The sequence below is a fragment of the Gobio gobio genome (genome assembly GCF_949357685.1).
Source record: "Gobio gobio genome assembly, chromosome: 24".
Lineage (NCBI taxonomy): Eukaryota > Metazoa > Chordata > Actinopteri > Cypriniformes > Gobionidae > Gobio > Gobio gobio.
Window position 1 is genome coordinate 8,474,560 of NC_137120.1, and position 14,456 is coordinate 8,489,015.

General features: G+C 38.0%; 1 protein-coding gene across 2 annotated transcripts in view; it reads right to left on the minus strand.

Moving 5' to 3' along the window:
* Window positions 1-3,143: 3,143 nt before the first annotated feature.
* LOC307120289 (uncharacterized protein) overlaps window positions 3,144-14,456 on the minus strand; it is a 50,199-nt gene continuing 38,886 nt past the window's right edge. The window contains exons 2-6 of one of the 2 annotated variants that reach the window (XM_079807255.1): window positions 8,626-8,955; window positions 4,328-4,687; window positions 3,928-4,056; window positions 3,786-3,823; window positions 3,144-3,583 (exon numbers count right to left, since the gene is read on the minus strand). In XM_079807255.1, the coding sequence (XP_079663381.1) occupies window positions 3,554-3,583; window positions 3,786-3,823; window positions 3,928-4,056; window positions 4,328-4,687; window positions 8,626-8,955 (887 nt within the window). In that variant the 3' untranslated portion in view covers window positions 3,144-3,553. The remainder of the gene's footprint in view (window positions 3,584-3,785; window positions 3,824-3,927; window positions 4,057-4,327; window positions 4,688-8,625; window positions 8,956-14,456) is intronic. The other variant, XM_079807256.1, reaches the window with a different exon arrangement.

Sequence of the window (14,456 nt, forward strand, 5' to 3'; positions counted from 1 at the left end):
TCAGTGTGTCTGATCTCAGCATCAGTCTCTCTCTACCTCTGGAGGTGGAATATCAGGATAAAAACACCTACAGCTGTGTGCTCAACAATCCCATCAGCAACCAGACTCAACATCTGGACATCACTCAACTCTGTCACACATGTGCAGGTACGACAGCACGGCTGATATAAGTTACTGAATTAATTGATTTTATTAGAGACTGATAACTTAAGATGCCAGACATGATGAATGAGCTTCTGTCATAATTTACTCATGTCTCTCTAAACAGGTTCGATTGTTTCCTCTGTTGATCACCAAAAGGAGACTTTTTTAATTTTGAGTATGTGAAGTCAGCTTGTTGAAAACCACAATTATGTTTTATAACTGTTCATTTGTTTTTTCAGAAGTCCACGCCCACTGTTGTGATTCTGCTGAAGCTGTGCTCCGATTGGTCGTCACTGCGCTGATGGGCGTGGCTGCTGCAGCTGCTGCTGTTCTTCTGCTCAGTGACGTCAGAGCTACAAGAGCTAAAACAGAGAAAACAGAACAGATGTCATAAATATATTGTGGCAAAGGCTATATTAGAGTCTTAATCAGAAAAGATGGAAAAAATGTATATGGTCTAATAGTTTAGTGATGCAAAACAAAGCTTTGCTTACCAGTGCTTTCCTATGAATTGGATTGTAAAAGGTTCATTACCTGAATCTGTTGTTTTGGGGCCATCTGGTGGCCAAAACGATGAATATTCTGCAATATCATTTTATTCTTTAAAGGTGTCATGAACTTGCTTTTTAAAAAAATGTTATACTGTTGTCTGATGTCAACTTATGACGTTTGTGTGGTTTTTACATTCAAAAACATCATAATGAATACGTAATAGGCTATTTTCTGCCTTGGTTTTGAGCCTCTCTGAAAAAATGATAGGTTTTGATGGGCGTGCTGCACTGAACACTTGGAAGTAAACGCCCACGGCTAGGATTGGATAAGATTTGCATAAGTAGCGTTAAAAAAATCACGAGTCGCGGGTTGCGGTTTTTTGGACTTATTTTAAAAAAATGTGGTTGCTTATTAGGAAAATATAATAAGCAACTTCGTTTCTTTACATTTATGGTCACTTTTTTGTCCAATACATTGACTGACACTGTCTTCTCACAGCTAATAGCCATTCAGTGCAACGATACAAGCGCTGTAGTAATCCGTCCTCATACATCCCGCCTCATTGAAGAAAAATCGTGTTCCACGTGCAGGTATGTGATGTTATAAATGCACGTAATGATAGTTAGACGTAAATAGACGTATAGGCCTACATTTTTACAAACATTTTCCACCAGCAGAGATGTACAGAGATGGAGAGGAAACAGGGAGGAGAGGCACCTCATTTAATTTAAAAAATATTTTTATAATGTATTTAAAATTACATCTATAAATCATGTACAGGCCTCAGTTCTAATTGAGGGGGTGTCAATAAATTAACCATGACTTGTATGAATAATGACGTTTGATTAGAAACACATTTTCAGTGGATTCAGTTTATTTAAAACCACACAGACAGTGTAATTGTACACATCATAACAAAAGCATTTTTCAGCAGTCTTTAGTTCAGCAGTCTTTTTCCTATTTATATTCTCCATAAGGAATTTACTAAAAGTGATCTAAGTGATCCTGCAAACTATGAAACTCCAATATGATTACAGCATTACAAACTTTGGTCTGAAGCACACGAAAAAAAAAAAAAAAAAAGGAAATGAACATAAGGGAAAAACAGTTTAAAACACTGTACTTAACATATTTTATGATGGAATTAACTACAATCCCACAATGCAATATTTGCCAAGACTATGATGTATGTTTTTCAGGATTATGTGTAATGTAATTATTAACATGAAATGTGTCGGTTAAATGGATTTTGTAAATGATAAATAGTTAGCAGAACTATTTACCTTAACTTCAGACATCATGGCGAGTCTGTCTGAATGGTTCATACAGAATAATTAAAAATCCCTTTCTCTATGGAGAAAATAAAGACGTTAACTTCCAGAATCTGTGCTGCCATAGAAGTTACAAAATTGTTCATAAATATTACAGAGAATATAGCCCTTTTCTTTTGTATAAAGACTAAGATCATTTAAACTTCTGAGGGACAACATTTAAAGTTCTAACAGCGACTTTGAGTCCTTGTTTTGATACAAACATTCACTGCATTCATTCATCTGCATCAGTGAGATCTCTCACTAAATACATATACAGTACATAGTATATCTGTTAAAAAATACAATTATTTTACAATCACTTAAAACACAACCACAACTGCTGATGTTCCATTTGTACTGCAGGTTTAAAAGCTGTGAATATGAAATTGCAGTTTTAAATACTGTTCGTACTAGTGTCAAATACCAGGGGTCCGTTCTTCGTACGTCGCTAACTCAGTTAGCTGGATTTGATTGTTGATGATTTGGCATGATCTTGGATTGTTTGGTTCTTCGAAGCTCATCCTGGACTTGCTGTCATAGCAACAGGTCCGTAAACTTAAACCTGCTCGGGAGCAGTTTATTTCATGTAAACAGGATTAGATTGCACCTTGAGGTGATACTTAAAATCTGTCCCAGCCACTGCTACTTTATTACAAGAGTTCATTACTGAACCAGGGGCGATACTAATTTTAAATAATAATAATATTTGAAAATATTAAAAAATATTTGAAAATAATATTATAATGTTGTGTTAAAGGTGTATAATACTCTAGACACAAAATTGAGATTTATTTGTGATGGAATAATTACTTTATAATTTTATTGGAATCTTACACACACACATGCTGTACTGTTACTCTGAGCCGTGCATTAATTTGAGTGATGACGGATATTATGGGATGGCTTGATGCAGCGCAGGAGAAGCAGAGAACTTGATCTTAAGAAACTTTAATTAATGCTGTCACGTAACAAATCTGTTTAAAATTGAATTAAAGATTAAATTAATTGCTAATTACAACATTGAAATAAAAATGTAAAGGGTGTACAAATACTATACAATGGTGAATATAAATAATTGTAAATTATTTTAAAAACTATTTGTAAATCGTGAGAAATTTCTATTTTAACCAAGGAACCGGGACGTGTGAGGGAGTCTTTTAAAAAAAGATTTATCATTTATCTATTATAACTTTTATGTTGGTTTGGTCGTTTGGCTGTTTCCTTATAAAGGTCCAGATATTCATATGGGGGTTTTTTTTGTGTGTAATTTGTCAAGTTTTTTTGCCAGGTGGCTTTTTTTTATTATATATGATGTCATTACGTTGTCTTGACCCCAGCCAATCGCTGCATTGCTGTCAAATTATCTCAGATGTATTAAGCGACGTGCGAATAACGGACCCCTGATCAATAAGCTTAATAAGCTTGAAATATCCTTGCAGTAATTTTCATCACACAATAACTTGGCAATTGTGTAAATAACCCAACTATTGGCAATAACTTCAACCTGTGACCGCCCGCTGCTAATTTACCCAATAGTATTTCACCACCCCGGGTAGACATTTGGCGGAAAAAACAGCATATTGCTGGAAGCTGTTGCGATCCTCTCAGATCACGTGACCTCTGTCTTTCTCCATCTAAGAAAACAAAGGTTAATGAGAAAAATAAACAGCATTAACAGCAGAAATCAGCACATCTGTCATTAATCTATGAATTAGATTCTGTGTGAATGTTTAGTTCTTATCAGGAAGATTTCAGTGCAGGTGAAATCAACACAGATCTGAATGTGATGTAATTTCATATTTACTACAAAGACACACTACAGTAGCAGTATCTTACCTTGTCGATGGGAAGCTCTCGTTTGTTTCTTCTCCCATCTGCTTTGAAAAACAAAAAAAAACAAAAATCACACAAATTAAATATTAATTTTGGACAATACTGATGTTTTCTTCTCACTATTCTATCTGTAGGTGATACTTGCCATTTCTAGATCTCCTGTGGCGACAGTAAATCACACCAGCAGCAACTGCAGCAGACATCAGCAGAACAGCAACAACTATTCCTGCTACAGCACCAGCAGACAGACCTGCAACTGAAGACGGACCTGAACCTGAAAAAGATAAAGAGAAACAGCATTAGTGTGAGACAATGTGGCAGTTTGATTTAGTGACAGAACATCACAAAATGAGATATCAGACTGAGAGAGTAAACATAAATCTGATTCAAAGGTGAACATTGTTTCATACAGTGATGTCAAAAGTTCAGTTGCATCAGTGACAAGTCATCAACACAGTAAAAGATGTAACAATACCATCTTTCTTTATATTCCAATGTAAGGGTGTTTTCACTGACAAATGTCTGAATGACTAAATTACACTCACCAGTGACAGTAACTTCAAAGTTCTTTACACTGCTGATGCTGATGCTGATGCTGCGGCGACGACGACTGAATCTGCTGTTGATCTGTAGTTTATATTCTCCAGAGTCTGTGGTTCTGGTGTTTGTGATGGTCAGAGATCCAGTCTGATGATCCAGCTTCAGTCTGTCTCTGAATCTCTCATCACACTGATCATCTGTACAGATCTGACTCTGATCTCCAGTGATTTCAGCGATGAGAGAGTCATTAAAATACCACGTCATCGAATCACTTGTAGTTTTCATTACACCAGGATCTAAAGTGACAGATTCTCCCTCCTTCACTGACTTTCTCTTCACTTCATCTCGTTCAGCAGCAGAAACACCTGAAACACAAACCAACAGAGCTTGAAGGAAGAAACTTTGCAACAAGAAAAACTGTAAAAACAATTGTGCATATTACAGTTTATCTGAGTCTGGAGAGGGTCAGTACGGTAGATAATTTCCGCATTAAAGACATTTAAAATCATTTTAGCTCAACTCACTTTCACAGAGCAGCGAGTGTTTGAAATAACTTCAGTTTGTGATCCGATGTGGATTCTGATCACAGTATTAGGCAGAAATATATTATTTATATGCGATGCAAAAGGCTACGCATTACCATAGTAAATAAAAGATACCGCTTGAAGAAATAAGACAAATCATATATCAAAATCATGTATTTGTTTGTTTACATATTTTATCTATCAATACAGCTCATCTCTTTATATCGGACTGCCTGATATCCATATTCCATGTCCTGTGATACAAATAAAGTTACAAACATGACTCAATAAGTATGTGTCCTCTTTCTTTTGTGAAATAATGGTAAATACCACTTTATTTCTGTATGATTAATGTACAATCCTTATACAAATGAATTATTATAAATATACATGTAATAGTACAGTACACAGTACAGTACAGAGAACGACAGGAAGCGAATAGGGCTGACTAGAATAATCGAATATTCGTTCGGTGAGGTGGCATTCGATTTTCAGTTTTGAGATTCGAATATTCTTTTTTTTTTTTCAACACGTGACTTCCGTCGCGGACTCATTCTCACTCATGCTTGAACCACCCGTTGGCGAACGTAGTGATTTATTTCATCTCATACTGAATAGGTACAAAATGCACAAGACCTCAGCTGTTTGGGAGCACTTTAAATTAAGTGAGGATGACAAGACAAAGGTAGTGTGTCAAATATGCGATTTGAAACTGGCCTACCACAACAGCACCACAAGTTTGAAAAATCACCTGAGTTCTGTAAGTAGCACGCGAAAAAAAAAAAAAAAACTGCTTTTATGCGCTTAATTTGCTATGATAAATAGGCTAATTGCAAATACGACACTATTTAAAAACATACAGCAGCACAGGCTAATAATAATTTGTTTATAGGTACATCCACAGGTATCGCAGCCATCAACATGCTCAACAAAACCCAAAACTTCACAGCAGATCCTACAATTCCGAAAACCGTTAACAGAGAAAAGAAAGAGAGAGATAACAGATGCCATAGTGGAGTTTGTCGCTATGGATATGAGGCCCGTTAATGTAGTTGAAGGCGAAGGCTTCAGAAAATTAATGAAGATAATGGAGCCAGACTACACTGTCCCAAACCGTTCCAGTATTTCAAACACCCTGTCTCTTAAATACAGCGATCTGCGAGGCCAAATTTATGCTCTCGTTGAAAAAGCTACGGCCTTAAGTTTCACAACGGACATCTGGACTTCCGTGAGTATGGAGGCGTATATGGCTGTCACCTGTCACTTTATAACTCAGGAGTGGGAACTCTCTGCCTTCGTTTTGGAAACCAAAGCATTTGAGTCAAGCCATACAGGAGTCAACATTGCACAACAGCTTGGAGACGCGGCAGATGCATTCGCAATTCCAAATTACAAGCGAATAGCCGTTGTTCACGACAATGCCAGCAATATGAAGCTGGGCACAGAGACGCTGAATAAAGAACTGGAGAAATGGGGAACCGTTCAAGGGGTCTGCTGCTCAGGACACACGCTGCAACTATGCATAAATGAAGCTCTGAAACTGGACCGAATCCGTCGCACAGTTTCAGCTGCCAGGAATCTCGTAGGGCACTTCAAAAAAAGTGCCAAGGCTACAGCTGCTTTGAAAGAGAAACAAACGCAGCAGAACGTTGTACAACACAAACTCATTCAAGATGTTGCTACTCGTTGGAACTCTACGTATGAAATGCTTAACCGACTGGTGGAGCAGCGATGGCCAGTGACAGCTGTTTTGTCAGATCCCAGCATCACTAAGAAAGGAAATCGCACCCTTGACTTGACAGGAGACCAGTGGAAACTGGCACAAGAGACATCAGAATTACTTGGGCCCCTGCTCACACTCACAGAACTACTATCACAGGAGGCAAACTTGTCGTTGTCGGCAACAGTGCCAATGCTCTTTAACCTGAAGAAACGCCACCTGTCACCAGAAGAGGATGACAGCCCTGCCATCAGAGAAATGAAGAATACCCTTGTCAAGGAGATCGACAGCAGATGGGAACTGTTAAATTTGGAACCCACCAGCATCTATCTCCTTTCTTCAGCACTAGACGTGAGATTTAAGCACCTTAAATTCCTTGAGGATGAGAAGAAGGACCTGGTATACATTGAGGTTAGACTTATATTTTTATTACTACTATATAATAGTAAATAATTAAAATGTATAGTGATTATGCCACTAAGATTATTGTGTGCGCTACGCATAGATTAGACTAAGAAAATGCTATTTGTTTAGGTTGTCAGACAAGCTGAACATCTGCATCAGCAACAGATCGTTCGCAAGGGAGAAGAGCTGTCAGCAAGCCACGGAGAAGAGGAGACGGATGCACCACCACCACCCGCCAAAAAAAAACAGCAGGAGATTTCAATGCTGATGCAGGCTGATGACGAAGAGGAAGAAGAACGCAGAGACAGCGCAAAGACAGAGATGGAGCAGTATTTGAGAGATGCTACTAAATTACAGTCGGGCCCACTGGCATGGTGGAAGCAAAACAGTGACCGCTACCCTAAACTGGCATTTGCAGCCAAACACCTTCTTTGCGTTCCGGCCACTTCAACTCCATCAGAGCGCATTTTCTCAAAAACTGGCTACATCGTCAACAAGACCCGAAGTTCCCTTTTACCAGAAAATGTGGACAAACTCATCTTCCTCGCACACAACATGAAACGAGTATAGGTAGTTTCACAATAGTTTCCAACCACTGGGTTGCGATTTATATAGGCTAAGTGTTTGAAAGAGCCTAAATATTTTTGTCATTGAAATGTGAGCTGTCTAGCTAAGCTAACATTACCTTGTTCTATTTAACCTATTACAGTTTATTCTATATAAGGGAGTGAATCAAATTTATTACAATTACTTTAAATTTAAATAGCCAACCCGTTGCGGTGTCAGTAATTATTACATTTACGAATAATAAATTAATGTAGTTCAACGAACTGCAGGCTAATAATAATAAATAAAAAAACACCGCAACATGCTTTCAATAAAAGCATCGCGCATTTTAAAGATTTAAATTAACAAAAAGTCAGAATAAGACAAAATAAATCCCTTATATAGAATAAAACTAATTGTAATAGATATTACATTTTGTGTCATTTTAAAAACAATTCATTTATTCTTATTCAACTGTTTATAAGCATGCTACCGTGTTCTTTATTTATTACAGTTCGTTGAAATCACTGTGTGTTACTAATTTAATTTCTGTTTTGGGATTCATTTGTTTTAAAGAAATGTTCGTTATTAATACCTTATTAAAGTTCTTGCTCTCAACAGACTTTGTGTTTTGTATCACTTGTGCACAGTCCGTTTTCGGAGCATAAACCTGCCCGTGTAATGCGTACCGGAAACTGTTCTATTTAAAAGATTATTAAATGTTTATTAATATTTAAAGAATGTGTGCCACCTGATCATATTGCACCAAATGCAACACTGCACTCCACTGGGTCTGCCGCAACACATTTACGATGCCGAAGAGTGAAACGTGAAGTCGTGAAAGATGATACAAATGCAAACCGACACTATTATTATATATTTAGCCCCACCCACCGAAGCTTCGAATATTCGATATTGATTGCCACCTAAGCTTCGAAGCTCAAAAAATGGCATTCGAAACAGCCCTAGAAGCGAAGTGGTAGAAAGAGGAAGATTGGATCAGAAAGGGACAACACTCAAGAGTGATGCTCACAAGGCTATTGATCTGACATTATATTATGTGATTAAACACATAAAACCTTTTTTAAACATTCGTTAACTGACTCACCATGTACAGAAACATTGAAGATCTTTTCACTGTCGCTGTTGCGGCTGGTGATCTGTAGTTTATATTCTTCAGAGTCTTCAGTTGTGGTGTTTGTGATGGTCAGAGATCCAGTCTGAGGATCCAGCTTCAGTCTGTCTCTGAATCTCTCGGTACCTTCATTACACTGAACATCAGTACAGATCTTACGGAGATCTCCAGTGATTTGAGCGATGCGAGTGTCATTAAAATACCAGTTAATTCTGTCTTGTTGGTTTGTTTTAACACCAGAGTTTAGAGTGACTGAATCTCCCTCCATCACAAACACTGACACTTCATCTGCACCAGAAACACCTGAAGAAGAAAGAAGAATAGTTAACTACATATCAAGATGCATTTAAGATATGCTTTCAATTATAGTTCTTAGAAAGAAATTCGGTATCGGCCGATCTCATTAACAAAAAAATCGTAAATCGGCCAAGAAAATTGCAATCGGTGCATCTCTATTTAGAATGTTGCAAAAGTTTTAGATTTAAGATAAATATAAAATATAAAGCTTTTGCAACATTATAAATGTATCAATTTAATGTGTCCTTGCTGAATAAATGTATTAATTTATTTAAGTTCTCCACCCCCCAAAAAAACTAAGATTCTGTTCTTTTTAACTTTCTATTCATTACATAATCCTGAAAATCCAGTACACGACTGTTTTCAACATTGATAATAATAATAAATGTTTCTTGAGCAGCAACGCATAATATTAGAATGATTTCTAAAGGATCTTGTGACACTGAAGACAGGAGTAATGATGCTGAAAATCCAGCTTTGATCACAGAAACAAATTGCATTTTAAAATATATTCAAATAGAAAAAAGTTATTTTAAATTGTACAAATATTTCACAAAATTACTGTTTTTGCTGTATTTAGGATCAAATAAATGAAGCCTTGGTGAGCAGAAGAGACTCATTACAAAAACAATCCAAATAGTAGTCCAAACTTTTGAGTGGTAGTGTTCATATCCAGACGTTTATCCACACGCACGTTATCCATGCGTTTATCCGTTATCCAGGCATTTATCCATACGTACATTATTCAGACGCAAAGTAAAAAAATACTCTCTCACATACCGCGCACTTGGAGCGCAACTCTGACACTTGACAGTGACGTCTAAAGTCTAATTTCTTACGTCTGACGCCTGAATACTATGGGATTTTGGCCAGAAGGCTGGCGAGCGTATACATGTTAGTTCTCCTCTCAGTTTGCTTAGCAATCACCACATTTTGTATAATCCACCTCTCATAGCCGCCGCACACTTTGAGCACAGCTCCGACACGTGACAGTGACGTCTAACGTCTCATATCTTATGTCTGACGCCTGAATACTATGGGATTTTTGCCAGACGGCTGGCAAGCGTATAAAAGTTAGTTCTCCTCTCAGTTTGCTTAGCAATCATCTAATTTTGAATAATCCACAACTCATAAACCACACCCCATAGGAGTGGGCGGTAGTGCACGCAACCTCATTTCGCATGGTGGTGTGCAGCTTCCGAAGATGCACGAGTTCGAGGCGAACCTAGCCGAGCATGAAGTGACGTGTGGCCAAGTATGGTGACCCATACTTGGAATTTGTACTCTGCATTTTACCCATCCAAGTGCACACACCGTGAATACACACCCAGAGTAGTGGGCAGCAGTTGGGGGTTTGGTGCCTTGCTCAAGGGTCTCACCTCAGTCGTGGTATTGAGGGTGGAGGAGAGCGCTGGTTATTCACTCCCCCCACCGACAATTCCTGCCGGACCTGAGACTCAAACTGGCAACCTTCGTTATAAGTCCAACTCTCTAATAGGGCTGCAACGACGTCGACTACGAAAAATACGTCAACATGCGTGAAATGCGTCGACGCGTCGGCGTCACATTATTTACGTTCTAGAATAGAACAGAAGATCTAGAATAATGGCGGCTTCTGCTCCCGGGCAAGGTGAAAATGATAATTTATCATATAAAGCCAGACCGCGACATTCAAAAGTGTGGGAGTACTTTAAACATAAGCCGAATAAAACTGTGCTTGGTTCGCTCTGTAACGCCGGTTTCACACTGCACGCGGTGGTAGAGCAGAAGCTGTGCGCGTGGAGAGCGGGAGCCGCGCGCGCCCGTTGTGCTTATTCACACAAATCAATAAGTAAATCATACTCAACTATTATAGTAAACAACATTTCCTAATTAGGCCTACTCTGTATACATTTTATGATGATCAGTATCATTAGTTATACATAATGTTTAAAATGCTTCTTGTGTCCATATATTTCATTATAAAATGGCTTAAGTACACTACCCTTCCTGAAATACAATTAACATTGTCATCATTCATTGATTTCATGTTATGCAATAATATAAATCCACTACCCTCTTCGAAATACAATAATCTAAAGAAAAAAAAAAGAATCATCAGATGAATCTGGAAAAATAATAGTTAGATTAGTCGACTTATCGGAAAAAAAAATAATCATTAGATTAGTCGACAGAAAAAATAATCGTTAGTTGCAGGCAGCTCTACTCTCAAACCATTAGGCCACAACTGCCACCAATAGATGCGCCAAACCCACAACCCTGAGATTAAGAGTCTCATGCTCTACCGAATGAGCTAACCGGGCGGGTACAAATTACATACAACCAGAGGTGGACAAAGTACACAACTCCATTACTCGAGTAAAAGTAAAAGTACTACTGGTCAAATATTACTCCGTTACAAGTGAAAGTTGTAAAAAACTATTTTTACTTAAGTAAAAGTACAGAATTACTTGTTTATAAAAGTACTTAAGTATCAAAAGTAAATTTCCTTTTTTATGTCAATGCATTATTTTATTATTGTTCCATTGTTGTATGAATGCACGCTATAGCCATCATGGTGCAAAATGCACAAATCCTATACACTGATACACATCCGATATTCCCCCAACTGTTTACGTTCACTTAAGACATAATCAACTTTGTTTACATGAATACTTTCTAAAATGAAAATTTACATTTTGTGTGTATTGGTCTGTTTAAGTGCAAAAAAACGCAAAAGAAAGCTCTATTCAGTACTCGTGCTCTGGCATCTGAGAGGCACAAAAACCAGACTGAACTGAGCTCTTTCATCATGCTTTCTCATGATTCATCCATAAGTCTATGCTTCTCTTTCTCCCAGACATTTACATTTTTTTTACATTTTATGAGACATTCATCAAGTGTATGCCAACGAAACTAATCTTTAATCTTTTCAGAAAACTGAAACTTACTTTCTAATATGGGTGCACACTGTGCCGAGGAACCGTCTTCTTCCATTTTGCTATAAACTGATCAGTGTTCAAAAAATGTTGGGAAATTATGACCCTACAAAAGTGATTACTTATAAGCTGTCTGCAAAAAAAAAAATAAAGAAAAAAAATAATCCACTGACTTGCAAAGCTGCTACAGAAAAGACTTTCGACTTCGAGGACCTTGGAAGAAATGGAATAAAAAGTACAATATTTGTCTTTCAAATGTAGTGAAGTTAAAGTAAAAGTTTCCCTAAAAAAATAATACTTCAGTAAAGTACAGATACTCAAAAGTGTACTATACAGTACTCAAGTAAATGTACTTAGTTACTGTCCACCTCTGCATACAACATACAAATTTGCTTATATTTAGAAACAGAGCCTACAAAAGGCATAAATAAGCCCTTTTAATGATCCATTATTAAAATGTTCACAAAACTAAATGAAAATGTTTGAAATTAGGAAATATTTAAGAGATCGTTAATTTAACGTTATTGTATGTACATATCTTATCATGTCACAAGTAGGCTAATCATTTCAAGGTTTACACGATTCTTTTGTAGTGTGGTTTTTGGTGAAGTGCACTAAAATAAATATCGTCACCTGTGTACATTCTTTTACTTCTTCTCACCGCTGTTTCCTGATGGTTTATAGAACAATTACTCCGAGTCGCCCTCTGTCGTTTCAAAGAATAGCACAGCAGCGAGCGCCCGTTCGGGGAGGAGCGCGCGCAATCATCGGAGGCTAGCGCTGCGGAACCAGGCTAATATAGTATAAGTATAAGACTAGTATAAGTATAAACAAGGCTTTTTACGCGCGTCAAACGCTCAATTCCTTCAATGCGCGCCGTGTCTACCACGCAACCTCATTTAGGCAATGCATTTAAAGCGTAGATTGCGTGACCGCGTTTCTCCAAAGCGCATAATCCTTATTTGTGCAACCCATCCTTATAATGCCTTAATGTATTAAAACAGTGATATTAAAAGTTTAAATTCAGTTTAAACCTTTTTTGATGATGCATCTATCTACAAGCGAGTAGATGTGCCAAGATGAACTCGCGTTTTCTAATGGTTTTCTATGGGATAAACACAACGTGAAACCTCGTGTTGCATTAATATTCTGTGTTCATCTGCTTTCCTGTACAAAGTATCCATCATTAATAAGGTGTAGGCTATATTGAATTTAGCATTTTAATAGCACTGTCTTGCATTAATACTGACTACAAACCTGGTGAAAATGTAAGGCAATGGAGGAAAGTTTTTGCCCTCCAGGTGAAAATACCACCATTACAGCACAGTAGGGCTATTGCAAACCGAAACCAGTCTTCTACAGAGCAATTTCATGTCGGCACGTTATTTGAGCAGACTCCAGTGAGCATGTGAGCGGTATGGAGTGCAGCGTTCGCTTGGACCGTGAGCAACTGTGTATTGAGCTCATACAAAAGGAGCGGAACATTGAGCATGTATCCCCTAAACCGCCAGTTTACCATTTCCTACGTTAGTCCACTATTATAGTTCGCGTGGAGTGAACGACAGCCGTTCAGTGTAAGTTACATCTGTTCACTCGATATTGCGGTGAAATGTGGGGTAGAACGAGTGCACTGGACAATGTCCACTATGGTTTCAAAAAACCACTACAAATGGCTGTAACTTATGTGGCGATTTCGGATTCAGCCCAGGACTTATACCTGCTTGGCCTCAGTCGCTTCTAAATTTTGCCTCTTGCAAAGTGTGCTCTTGCACGGAGGCATATATTTTCGGCTCATTTCAGGCGAGTGTTGCGTCAATGGAAGTCCAAATTATGCTTGAACGTCACGGACATTTATTCCGGGAAGTGCTTTGGTGGTGTTGTGCCGAAATTCGACTGCCTGCCAGGAGAATCAGGCTGCGTCCGAAAACCTAGGCAGTGACTCTTTGCCTCGCTGCCTTATCAGACAATGGTTTGTAAGGCAGCGTTTGTGCATGAAGGCACCTCACGAAACTAATTTCGGACAGACTTCTTAGGCAGTGTAACCGTTTAATGATCTACAGCAAAATAGAGAGAGTAGAACTAAACACATATTTAACTACTACATTAGCCACTTCGCGCTAGAAATGACATCAGAAGTAGAAAATGTTGGTTTAAAAAAACGTCTTGAAATGTGTCCTCAGAAGGCAGCAGCATTTTCCAGGTTTCAGACGCAGCCTGCCCTCCGCGTGCACGCGCATGACGTCATTCGGTTGACAAACAGCTAAATGGTGTATTACCGCCACCAACTGGTATGGAGTGTGGATCGAAATGACATTTCCTCCTTTTTATATCCTCTCCCACAGATTAGACACTTTTAGATATTGGAAAATAATATTATAACATTCATTTCCTGAATTATTTTAGTATTAAAACCCTTCTTTCAATCTCATATTTCTGACAATATAACATGTTCCACTGTTTCTTCTTGCCCACAATATTCACACTTTCACGTATCATGTTTCCTCATTTTATAAAGTGTACTATTTAGACTTGTGTGTCCAAATCTCAACCTTGATATTATCGCATCTCTCCTGTTTTTACTTGCACTTC